Source organism: Pseudorca crassidens, chromosome 18 (assembly GCF_039906515.1).
Source record: "Pseudorca crassidens isolate mPseCra1 chromosome 18, mPseCra1.hap1, whole genome shotgun sequence".
NCBI classification, from domain to species: Eukaryota; Metazoa; Chordata; class Mammalia; order Artiodactyla; family Delphinidae; genus Pseudorca; species Pseudorca crassidens.
The window spans coordinates 76,080,095-76,092,784 of record NC_090313.1 but is presented as its reverse complement, the minus strand read 5'-3'; the positions used below and the strand labels follow the sequence as shown (position 1 = coordinate 76,092,784).

The 12,690-nt window shown below is 37.7% G+C and overlaps 1 protein-coding gene across 5 annotated transcripts in view; it reads left to right on the top strand.

Annotated features, from left to right (window-relative positions):
• Nucleotides 1-12,690, top strand: part of CDK8 (cyclin dependent kinase 8) — a 121,970-nt gene that overhangs the window by 93,612 nt on the left and 15,668 nt on the right. The window contains exons 7-13 of one of the 5 annotated variants that reach the window (XM_067713680.1): nucleotides 1,352-1,495; nucleotides 3,920-3,989; nucleotides 4,793-4,865; nucleotides 7,451-7,548; nucleotides 8,150-8,228; nucleotides 8,355-8,510; nucleotides 10,799-12,076. In XM_067713680.1, the coding sequence (XP_067569781.1) occupies nucleotides 1,352-1,495; nucleotides 3,920-3,989; nucleotides 4,793-4,865; nucleotides 7,451-7,548; nucleotides 8,150-8,228; nucleotides 8,355-8,510; nucleotides 10,799-10,924 (746 nt within the window). In that variant the 3' untranslated portion in view covers nucleotides 10,925-12,076. Of the gene's footprint in view, nucleotides 1-1,351; nucleotides 1,496-3,919; nucleotides 3,990-4,792; nucleotides 4,866-7,450; nucleotides 7,549-8,149; nucleotides 8,229-8,351; nucleotides 8,511-10,798; nucleotides 12,077-12,690 lie in introns of those variants that run through there. The other 4 variants (XM_067713678.1, XM_067713677.1, XM_067713676.1 and 1 more) reach the window with 4 other exon arrangements.

The following is a 12,690-nucleotide window of genomic DNA, read 5'->3' as shown; positions in this document are numbered from 1 at the left end:
CTCTGATGGGGGAGAAAACTGATGGGCAGACAGTGTCATTTTTAAAATCACTTGCTGTAGTCTCATTTGTCATCTTAAAGTAAATAGATGTTTAACTTGTTACTTTGAAATGTAAGTGTGATAATTTTACATTAAATTAAATATCTATATTCCAGTTGTAGATTTTAGGAATTTTCAGTTATTTATAAATTAACATTTTTCCCACTTTCTATTTAAGTGACCATTATTAACATACCTGACTAATCGGCCTTAATAAAATAGTGATGTTACTTTGTCCTTCTGTAGTTGTGTTTACCACAGTATTGGTTAGGTCAGTGAGAAACCACTTACTGAGTGGCTGCTGTGTGCACAGCATTGTGCTGAGTGTAGGGAAGTTACCATGGTCGATTTAGGGATTTGTTGAGTAGAAATGGAGGCTTGCAGCTTCAGATTCCAGGTTGGCATGTATATCTTTCCACTGCCAATAGTTCTCTTAGTAAGAATTTAATGTGAATGAAAGTTAGCCTGTGTCTTAAAGTGAGTGAAGGAAATTTGTTGTATAAAGAGGAATCCATTTGCCTGGCTTTTAAATAATTCTTATGAATTTGTCACCTCTGTGCCTATTTAAAGGTAGTATTTTGCCCCATATTCTCTTGTCTTTATAAAACACTTAAACTTGCAAAGTCTGACTCTGCTATAGCATGGAGAAACACTTGAACAAGAAGCTCTTCCAGTATAAATACTGTTTCATTAGAATATTTGAGGCTAGGCATTGTCTTTTTCTTGTTGGAACAGTACCTTGCTAACTAGTGCTAACATGGCAGGATAATTGTTAAGCTTCACAAATTAATAAGTACATAAACTAGATAGGAATAAAAAATATTTTTTACCTCAAAAAATGGTGCTGATTGTTTTTGGCAAGTATGCACAATTTCACAGGCTGTTTGGGTTTTCTGTTTGTTTATTTTTTCGTTTCGCTTTATTTGTTTATGGTTCCCATGTTCCATCTGCAGCTTTGTATGTATTTCACAGATAAGGTAATGTTTGAAGCACTTACACTCACCAAAATTTTTAGGTAATAAATTCGATTAAACTTGGACTGAGACCACTGGGTGGGATGGAGGTTTAACAGGGAATGAAACACTGGGGTGGGTGGGGTGGGAATATGTATGTACAGACAATATTCCTTGATATTTATAATTGCTAGGAATTAACATGACTTATTAGGGGAGAAAAAGAACTAAAAAACACTCCCTGCCAACATAAAAATGCATTTTCTTTTGGAAAGAACCACTTTATTTTCCTCCTTTCTTTTTTCCTTTCCTTTTTTTTCTTTTCTTTTCCTTTTTTTTTCTTTCTTTTTGTTTTAAAGATATTTGGGCTATAGGGTGTATATTTGCAGAACTACTAACGTCAGAACCAATATTTCACTGTCGACAAGAGGACATCAAAACTAGTAATCCTTATCACCATGACCAGCTGGACAGAATATTCAATGTAATGGGATTTCCTGCAGGTACACATTATGTTTTTGTTTTTGTTTTTAAATCACTGTTGTTTGAACTTAGATATCTTCATTGGAAAGGTGTATATTTTTAGCTGATGAAAGCTACTCTTACTCAATTCTCTGTGTTGATGACTTGCATTAATCAAAGACCCATAGAAATAGCAAAATTTGTAGAGTTCACATATTAGCATAAAATATTTAGGGGTTTCTTGAATTTGCAGGGTGTATTTTTGTTTGGTTTTGGGTTTTGTTTTGTTTCGTATTTAAAATGATTGCAATATCTGTATTTAAAAGGTGCCTTTAGTTCTCACCATTGGAGATGAAATAAAATTCAGTAGTATATATTTTTGTCTGGCAATATATATAATAATGTCATTACTTGGTATTTGATTACAAATTTTGAACAGTATTTCTATTTAGGGCACTGTGCAGTACATTGTATTGAATAATAGCGTTTTTTGCTATATAACTCTTGTCAGTAAGAACATTCTTTGAAGTTAGAACAGTCAGGATGGGAGTGAAGGGCTCACATTGCACAGTGGCCATGCCTGCACTGATTGCAGCAGGGAGGGAGTTGTTGGGTGTCCCGTCACAGGCTTTAGATCTCTAGCTGCATCCCAGTCCCTTGTGCCACAAGACAGCCGTTCATCACCCACCAGAAACTCTGCCCAGAGGTCCAGAATAAAGAAAATTTGTTTAAAACCCCTACATAGTTCTGGCTAGTCAAGTACTTATTAGACGTTATTTCTTATTATGAATTTTTCTTAGGTCAGTAACTCAAAACTAATACAGAAATATCTGGGAGTTATAATTCCACATCCCTTGTAAGTGTTAATTATCAGTAAATGCAGAATAACTACCTTTCTCCAAAATTGACTGACATTTCTACAAAGATTGCTTTGTTGTGATGGGAATTTCATTTATTCACTAAATATTTATTGAGCACCTGCCATGTTTCAGGCACTGTGTTAAATATGAAATATTGTTCATATAACAGACATGACTCCTGCCCTCTTGGAGTTGACATTGAACTGCTCTAAGGAGAATGTTGAGAGAATGGGAGTAGTTTGAGTAATGGGGAGAATGGCCTTTTCTTCCCACCTCTGAATGTACCCATCATTTCAGAGGCCCCAGGGGAAAGAGCATGGCTTACAGGGGTGGAGTTGGGGGGCAGCCTCCATTGGTGATGGTTCTAAAATAGTTCTTAGTATGTGGTTCCACAGTTAGGGTAGGCTTAGCTTATAAGGAACCTAAAAGGCAGGCAGCAAAATTTAGACTTGTGCTAAAGAATGAGACTCTGTGATAAGTCCTTGAGAACTAGTGACATGGCTTATGTTCAATCTTAGATTAGTATGGCAGGGGTATGTAAAAATCAATTTAAGAAAGGTAACTCAAGTCAGGAAACCAGCTGCTTACCTGTAGCGGTACTCCAGGTATAAAGTGATTTGGTTGGAGAAGAAAGAATAAAGATATAATTTTTGACAGGAAGCATGTAATTGAGGAAAGAATAAAAGATTATCTCAGGATTTCTAGCTTGAGAAATTGAACAAGGAAGTAGTTAAGGAGAAAATGCCATTTAGGAATTTAAAGTATGTGTTTAGTTTACAATATGTGATATCTGGAGGTTAGGTAGCAAATATTTTTATAAGTCAGTTGAAAGAAAAGCAAACCTCTGAAGGTCATTTAAAAGCTGAAGTGCTGTGAAGCTACCTGGTAGAGTGCGGGCACCTGTGGGCTCGCAGTGAAGTGCCCTGAGGGTGACAGCAGGCTTCTAAAAAAGCGTGTGGTGTCTGAGTAGCTCTAATGCCAGCAAGACTGATCTAGGCATTTCCCACCTAATGTATCCAGTAGCTGGAAACTAGCCAAGGCACCAGCTGACTTGTTAATATGCTAGTTGCATCCTATTCTGTTCCATCTCAAAGAGCTGCTACTGCTTACCTTGATGACCACATAAACCAGTGTATTTAATGAGGGGAAAGTGAGGAGGGCCATAGGAAAAGAGGTACAGCTTAAAGCTACTGAGGGGGAAGATAGTACACTTTTTGTTGAGGAGATTGGGTGCTGATTTAACCAAGAAATTTGGTGGAACAAAAGTGGTTTTACAAACAGAAATAGAACTATTAAATAACAGAAATATTTGTTTATAACTTGTTCCTCTGTTGTTACAGAAATTGAGGTAACTTACAGTAAAACATGTAGAAAGTAGGCATTCAAAAAGTAAAGTTAAAAAGAGATAGATTGAACTCAGTACAAGGTATGGGGAATTGCATTTACATGTTTAAGATGTTTACTATAGCTGACCATTTATTTGAAGTCTGTGCTTTCATGGAAGTTAAAAGTATAGGACAGGTAATGAAAAGTGAAGTAACCTTTATTAAAATTCTTGAGAATAGGAACCTAGACAATATAAAATTATATCAATGTATTTCACAGATAAAGATTGGGAAGATATAAAAAAGATGCCTGAACATTCAACATTAATGAAAGATTTCAGAAGAAATACGTAAGTTGGAAAGAAAATAGACCTTTTATTGATTTTTGCTTTTCTAGAATTCTTAGTATAAGATTGAATACTCAACATGGTAGAATACTCAACACAAGATCATTCTATTAAATAATTTTACTTATTTAGTCTAATAAATACTTTTGCATTATGATAGTCTTCATTTCTTAAGATGTTTGAATGGTGATAGAAAGAAGGTGAATATCTTATATTAGCTGATTTGGATATGAGAAAAAAAGTTCATTTCTTTCCATATTTATTACTTTCTGGAAGCTGTGCATCCATGGAAAGTATCATAGCTGAAGCAGTAAGAGACTGAAATAAACAAACCTTGCTGATAGCCACCTGCCTACCCACCCAGGTTGGTTGTAAATTTAAGTACGTTTTAATGGAGAAGAAGGAATATTTCGTTTATTCTCAATGTAAGATCAAGGGGATTGGGAGAGGGATTTTATAGACCTGTGACAAATTTTTTTAAATTTGTATTTATTTTAAACTTACTAATAAGGCTGAGTTAAACTCTTGACCCATATGTTATTTAAGATAATTGTTGAGATAGCATTCATGTGAACAAAGCCAAACAGTGTGTACATTATTCATGAAATTATCTTGCATTTAATCCACAGTATCCATTCAGAAGTGACTGGTGTGAATACTGAATGGAATATAAAATTGATTGAATACCATTTTCAATATATGTTCTGTGTTGGTTATCATTAAAATAATTCTGTTTGGAAAAACTTCAGCCAATGTAAAATTAACCTCATATCTAATATAGCTATTTCATAGTATTTCTCTTTCAGGTATACCAACTGCAGCCTTATCAAGTATATGGAAAAACATAAAGTTAAACCAGATAGTAAAGCATTCCACTTGGTAAGCATTAGAGAAAAGTACTAAACAGTACTAATGCATTTTTTCCCCCCGGTAAGCCCAACTGAGGCTTTTTTGAGTCAATTTCTGTGGTTACTCAGCACTCTTAGAGTTCTTTAATAGTAATACTAATGCAGAGATCTCGTTGGTGCATATAGTAAAGATATCAAATACTTGTTTTTCTAAACCCATTAATTAGAAAAATTAATTCGAATTTCTAATTAATTAGAAAAATTAATACTAATTTTTCTAAACATTAATTCACAGGCTTAATGTTTGGTTACATTAGATTTTCTAAAGAGAGTCAGTGTACCAAGTCTGTCAAGTCATTTTTAAAATTCCATTTATTGGTTTTCATCAGTTATTTTAAAATTTCAAAGAAGAATCAAGATGAAAACAATCCCACTGTTCAGAAATAAGCTTTACAGATTACCTCTTTATAAGTTTACCTCTTATAGACTTGGCTGTTAAAGGTCCTTCAGGGACCTTTATGTGCTTTTTCTGGAAGAATATGAGAAATGTAGTATATAGATAGTATATAATGGAAAAATGATTTGACCTAGAATCTAAATGAATCTGCACTATCAAGGTAATTTGTGACATTATATTCAACTATTGTCAATTTAAACTTGTTTACAGTAAACTTTCCATTTTTACATCATAACAATTAAAAATGTTTTTCAGTTTTCAAAAAAAGTAATATAAAGGGGGAATTTGGGGAAGCGGGTTATATTTTGCTTGGCTTTAAATTCTTTTAATCCTTTATTCCCAGTATTTTTAAATGAGTTCATTAAATGGGAATTTTTTTACTTTGAAAGGATTAAGCTTTCCTTTATTACAGTACCAGGCCCCTTGGCAAATATTTCTTGTATTTCTGCTTTTTCTTCTCCTTCTCCTCTTCTGCTTCTGCATCTTCTTCAGTAATTTTTTATCATGTTGTGTATCATACATTTCATATCTAATCAGCAATTTAAAAAGCAGTGCTTAACTGACCATATTACCACACAGTGTATTATTATCCAAATCATGGCTTCTTATAATGTACTTAAAATAGTACCCAAATTGGAAGGTAAGTTAGATCCTTCAAAGTTATGGCCTTATTTATTCTAACAAAATAATGATAATAGTGGTAGAACAAAAGTCACAATTTAGGGGAATTATCTTACGTCCCCCCAATTGACTGCTACTCAGTCTAGTCTGAGGAGACTCTCGCTACCACCACCACCAAAAAGTGTAGAGAGATAGGCTTCCTTTACAGCTTACTTGCTTGTTTTTACTAGGGTGACCTATCTTGGGTGGTTCCATCTGAAAGCTCTAATACAATTCCATTAAAACTGTTGAGTATTTTAAGTAGCAAATGCATGCTTTTCCTTTCAATCTCAAAATAAATTGTGCTTCCACTGAAATATCAGCTCATTAAAATTAAAGTCTCAGCATCCCAGCATTTCATCTGCATTTAAAAATATTTTCTGTCCGTTTGTTCTCTGATTGTGTCATCTCCCACTGTCTCCACATGTCTGCTAGTTGCTTGGTTTTCAGAGTATGGTCATAGGTTAGCAGCACCAGAGATATCTGGGAGTTGTTAGGAAGTGCTCCAGGGATGACTCTGGTGTACTCTAAAGCTTGGAAAACACTGCATTAGATCAGAGATCTAAGCTAAGAGACTACTGTTTAGATCATCTCTTAAATCACATATTTACATCAAATACTCTAGTTCATAGAGCCTTCAGTAAATTATATTTCAGCCAAAAGATACTGAGTTTTCACGTTAGTGTGACATTGCTTTATGTAATAATAGTAATAATAATGGCTAACACTTATATAGTGCTTTCTTTGTGCCCAGCACTGCTATAATTGCTTTCCACATATTAACTCGTTTAATTCTGAAAATAAACTTATGATAAAAGGTACTGTTTTTAATCTCCATTTGAGAAATGGGGTTACAAAGTAGTTAAGTAACTTGTTCAGAATCTCTCAACTAATAAATTCATAGCTACACCTCTGCACTTTACGAGCTCTGTGCCAGCCACCACATTTATTCAGACCAGCGCGGCACTGTCAGGAGGACTCAGACGCCCGTGCTGTCTGGTAGGGCAGCTCCAGCCACGTGTGCTTGCTGGCATGACTGAGAAACTGATTTCTTAATTGGTTATTAATTAATTAATTTTTAATTTGGTTTAATTTGGTTATAATTCATTTAGATTTAAATCTAAATAGCCACATGTGGCTGGTGTATTATTTGTGTTATAATAAGTTTTCCCCTTAACAGAAAATACAAGAATTTTAGTCCCATTTTAAATTGGATATAGCAATTTAGGGAAAAGGTCATTGGTTTAGAGTAAGAAGACATAAGTTTAGTTACTTCTTGTAGGAGAACCAAGTGAGATAATGAGTCTTAGAATGACTAAAATGTGAATTATTACATTAAATGGAACAATTGGGAGTTTTTTTTTTGTTAGTTTGGGGGAATAAATACCCTCCAAATTCTGGTGTTATTCATCAAAAAACATATGCCTCCCAAAAATGTGCCAAAGAGTATAAAGCAAAGGGAAGTAATGCAGTGATGTGTTCATGATTTGTGGTTTCAGCTTCAGAAGTTGCTTACCATGGACCCAATAAAGCGAATTACCTCAGAGCAGGCTATGCAGGACCCCTATTTCCTAGAAGACCCACTTCCTACATCAGAGTAAGTGATCAATTTATTAACTCACTAGCACGATAGACTTTTTTGCTGCATGCTTTATTTCAGTTGTCATTGCTCTTACATGGGGACCCAAGGAAATCCTTATGAGAAGTGAAAAATGAGCTCTGATGACTGAAGTGTCGTCAGGGGTTTTACAGCTGTCACTCCTTCAGACTCCCTGAGCTGGCTCACTGCTTGCAGTTACAGTATTGTGTTCCAGTTGCAGACTCCATTCCCAAATATATTTGTGTTTCCATACTCTCATTTTAAATGCAGTTTGGAGAGTAAAATAGTGACATTCCAGCTGGAATCTATCTTTTGGTTGTGGTGATGAAAAAGGAGCCTGGGATCAAAGAAGAAAGCTGAGTCCTATCAGATGATTATTGATTACTTTTATACAATGAAAAGCCCTCCCCTGACCTGCTGTGATGTCACTGCTTAGAAGAAGAGATTCATTGTGTCACAGAGGCATGAAAGGTGCTTATATCACAAATAAGCAGGCAGAGAGTCCATCTTAAAAGATGAAAACAAAAACCACTTAAATGCAGCATTTGAAATATTGATTAGTATACCCGAAATCACTTTTCTTTTTTCTTATGATCAGCGTTTTTGCCGGTTGTCAAATCCCTTACCCCAAGCGAGAATTTTTAACAGAAGAGGAGCCTGATGACAAAGGAGACAAAGTAAGTATTAAAGTGCGCTTGGCCGCTTCTTGTTTGATTCGGTGCCACTCTGCCGTTTCCTGGCTTGGACATGTTCTGTTCTCCTCCTGAGCTGAGCTTTATTTTTGTGTTTAACCACTTGAGAAGAACCAGCAGCAGCAGCAGGGCAATAACCACACGAATGGGACCGGCCACCCAGGGAATCAAGACAGCAGTCACACCCAGGGGCCCCCGCTGAAGAAAGTGAGAGTCGTCCCTCCTACCACTACCTCAGGTGGACTGATCATGACCTCAGACTATCAGGTACTTCCCGTCTGTTTCGCATTGACCTGCCTTGTCAGTATTGCATGTGGGCTTGTGACCACTGGAAAATGCGACGTCGTTAAGAAAATACCGACCTTTACATGCCTGGGAAACACGTTGACATGAAGAGTTATTGGCATTGAAAGCACTTGGTGGTACAGTAGAGGGGGCTTAGCCAGACTTGACATGATCAGACGTAAATTACGCCATTCATTAACTCTGTGACCTTGGACAAGGCTTTAGCTTCTCATCTGTAACATGAGACGGGCGAAGCCTAACCTGCCGTTGCCGTGGGAACAGCTGTGGTGAACTTCAGCACCCAGCGTACAGTGGGCGCTCAGGAAGTGATGCCTGTCGTTTCTGAAACCACAGTGATTAAGGACTCAGGCTTCCAAATCCCAGCCCCGCCACTGACTTCTGGGCAACCTTGAGTAGGTGGTTCAGATGTTCTCAGTTTCCTCATTTGTCGGATGGATGTGGATGATGGTCAGCGTGAGGCTGTGGTCAGGATTCCATGAGCGGACGTGAGCTAAGGACAGTGGCCGGCCCGACTGACAGGCATTTAGTAGATGACACCACTCACCTATTCGTTCTTATTATCGTCGTCATCATTAGAATTCTTAGTAGCGTTCACAGTGCACAGGACACACTTCCTGAGTGCTGGTGGTGGTGCTGGTGGTGACTGTAATCATGGGAAGAGCTTGCTGAGTACTTACCATGTGCCAGCTCTTCTACTAAGTGTGAAACAGACATCATTTCCTCCAAGCGTTACAACTCTGTGAGGTCAGCATTATTGTCGTTTCAGAAAACTGAGGCTCTAGAGGTTAAACCCCTTTCCCGTGTTCACCCCACGAGCTGGAGGCAGACTCAGGACGCAGACTCAGATCTGCTGGGGGTGGCTCCGATGCCACTTGTGGATCCTCTCAAGTGACATGGTCAGGTCCTTTGCCGACAGACCCATTTTGAACATCGTGTACCACCTCCCTGCTGGTTCTAATCCTATTCTCAACTGATCTGGATTTCAGTGTGGAAGCATACTGAAAACTTGACCAGTTAGAGTTATTTCCCTACTAAAAGAGAGAAAGAGGTCTTAGTAAACTAATACGGCTCCCAGAGCCTGCGGCTCCACCTCAAGAACTAGATATGAACTCTTTGCTGTGGTTAACGGGAGGTCCGGCCCACCAAACCCTGGGAATCATCGTCTGCCCGAGTAGTAATTGTCCTCCTGTAAGCTCACAGACAGGCGTCTTGTGGGTTGATGTTTGCTCCACTACCTTTTCCTCCCCACCTGGAGGGAAAGAACGCAATCACACGAGGATTGTTTGCACGCCCAGGTGGTGCGTCCTGAGCGTGAAAATGGAGCAGGGTGGAGCATGCTGCCGTGCTTCTGTTTGTTGACGTTATTATTGTGGTGGTTTTTGTGGGTGGTTTCAAAAATAGCATTTCTGACTACAATTTCACATGTCCACTCTTTTTAAAATGTTATTTTCGCTAGGGCTGGCAGAATTTCAAATTACATGATTTATTAAACATGCTTTGAAAGAAGAAGGTATTAAATCACGGTTAATCTTTCGTAGTGTTTGTCTTGGGGAACTAACAGTATGAGAGAGAGGTGCAGGCGTGGGAATAGCAATAGGAGAGATCAAAACTAGAGGACTCTGAACGCTGCCCCTTGCACTGTTTGTAGAATTGAGAATACCACTCTTCTTACATTTTAATAATTGTAACTTTACTTTTGTATATCACTTGTAGCAGAAAGTAAGATTCATTAATGTAAAGGGCGTAAAAATATCTAATGCTGAAGAAATGATTCTGCGGTACCCTTTTTTGTCATATTCATTTTTGTTCTTTAGTCATGCGTGTGTGCTGAGAGTTTTCTATTGAAGAAACAAGCATGTAGATTAGCTTTGAATTTCTTAACGTACACATCATTGAGTTCAAGAGTAAGCATCCCAGGCAAGTTAGTTATCATTTATCAGGTAGATACAAAACAGCATAAAAGGGAGTTCCTGTTATAGAAAAAAACTGAACTGCACAGCACAGTAGTAAGACTCAGCTTAGTGTTATTTTACCAGAAATACTTCTGACCTTCATAAAGAAAAGCTGATATTAAAAGATTTGGGGGTTTTGTCATTTTAATTCTAAAGCCAATACATAGCACAAGACTTTTAAAATTCTTACTGCCGTAAAATAGAAGACATTTCAACCACACATAAGCCTTGCTGGCTCAGGATACAGCCAGCGCATAGAACACCTGAGTCACATCTGCCCTCCCTCTCCTTTTCCAGCGTTCCAATCCACATGCTGCCTATCCCAACCCTGGACCAAGCACATCACAGCCACAGAGCAGCATGGGATACTCAACTACCTCCCAGCAGCCTCCACAGTACTCTCATCAGACACACCGGTACTGAGCTGCATCGGATACTGTCCATGCACTGTCGCTGTGCTGCAGGGCTGCCTGCGGCTCTCGGCGGGAACCTGGAATGGGCCATGAGCATGTACTGTGCAGCCGCGTAGTCAAGTGTCCGGTAGCCGAGTTCCACCACTTGTCACAGGTCGGGGTGGTGGCTTCCAAGCTGTACCTTTTTGGAGTTAGACTTGAGAAGAAAGTGCTAGCACAGTTTGTGTTGTGGGTTTGCTACTTCCATAGTTTACTTGACATGGTTCAGACTGACCAATGCATTTTTTTCAGTGACAGTCTGTAGCAGTTGAAGCTGTGAAACGTGCTAGGGGCGAGCATTTGTCGTTGTATGTGGTGAATTCTTCCAGTGTAACAACATTGTCTGACCAATAGTACACACACACACAAAAGTTTAACTGGTACTTGAAACATACAGTATATGGTAACAAAGTAACCAAGACTCAAAACGAGATTATTTCGGTTCACCGTTCATTTTAGTGTCTTAACAGTGGGTTGATTCGTTTTCTACATTAATCAGTGTTTTTTGACCAAGGATACTGCTTGGAATTTTTTGAAAGTACAAGAAGCCACATAGTTTTTCCAGGAAGGTTTCAAAACTCCCAAAGATTGATTTCCAACTTATGAGTTTGTTTTTACTTTTAATCTATGACTTGACTGGTATTAAAGCTGCTATTGATAGTAATTAAATATGTTGTCATTGATATAAACCTGTTTGGTTCAGCAAACAAACTAAACTGATTGTCATAGACGGTGTTTCATTTTTCCTGTTGGTGTTGCTGACTTGTGAGCATGCTTTAAAGATGAAAAAAGCATGAATGATAACTTCCTTAAAAAGGTGCGGCATCCAATTCAGATACTTTGTCCTGATTTGAAAGCTGGTTGGTGTAGTGCTACTAAAATTTTGTTCAGTTCATTTTCTTTTTAAAAACTTGTTCGCACGTTGTTTAGGGTGCCCTTACTTCAGCAAAGGAGAAGGAGTAGGAGAGCCTTAGAATTTTTGAGGAAAAAAGAAAACCTATAACATACAATGTACTGTATCAAACTATTTTACATGAATGACACAAGTATTCTGAATTTAAAGAAATTGAACATTGTTAAAAACAAGGTGTTACGTAATAAATTTATTTTTCATAAATCAAAATATGGAGTCAATTGTATTTTTATATACACAAAGGTGTTTTATTTTAAAACGTGCCTTAACAGGTGGCCTCCAAATAAATCTCTTCAGTTGTTTTCATTAATAATATCTAGATCTTCTGCCTCCATAATGAACTAATGACTTATGGTTTAGATACGGATTCGTTTCTTTGTTACACTTAGTGCTATAATACAAGATGTGAAATAGACACCTTTCTAGTAGAAAGAAATCATAATGAGCCTTCCATTTCTAGAATAATGCCAAATTCTGTGATATGCTGAGCCTACTTTGACTCTTTTATCCCAAACAATTATTTTTACTTCCTCCTTCGACACAAAATACAGAAGATTAAGAAACTACCATACTCCTTTTCTTAAAAATTCAACTCATTCATATAAAGCTATTCTAAAACATGTTAAGAACTGAGGAATTCCGATAGTGAGTGGCCTGACCCTAACGGTAACGGTGGTCTTTAGGAGCTGAACCCGTGTTTCCGTGTTGAGTCTTCCCACCCCAGTTCTGCACACGATGCCCAGATCTGGCTACAGAGTTCCCCCGCTGTGTCACCGCCGTCAGTCTTACCTGTATTTCCCTTCCGCTCTGATTGTCTTCTGCTT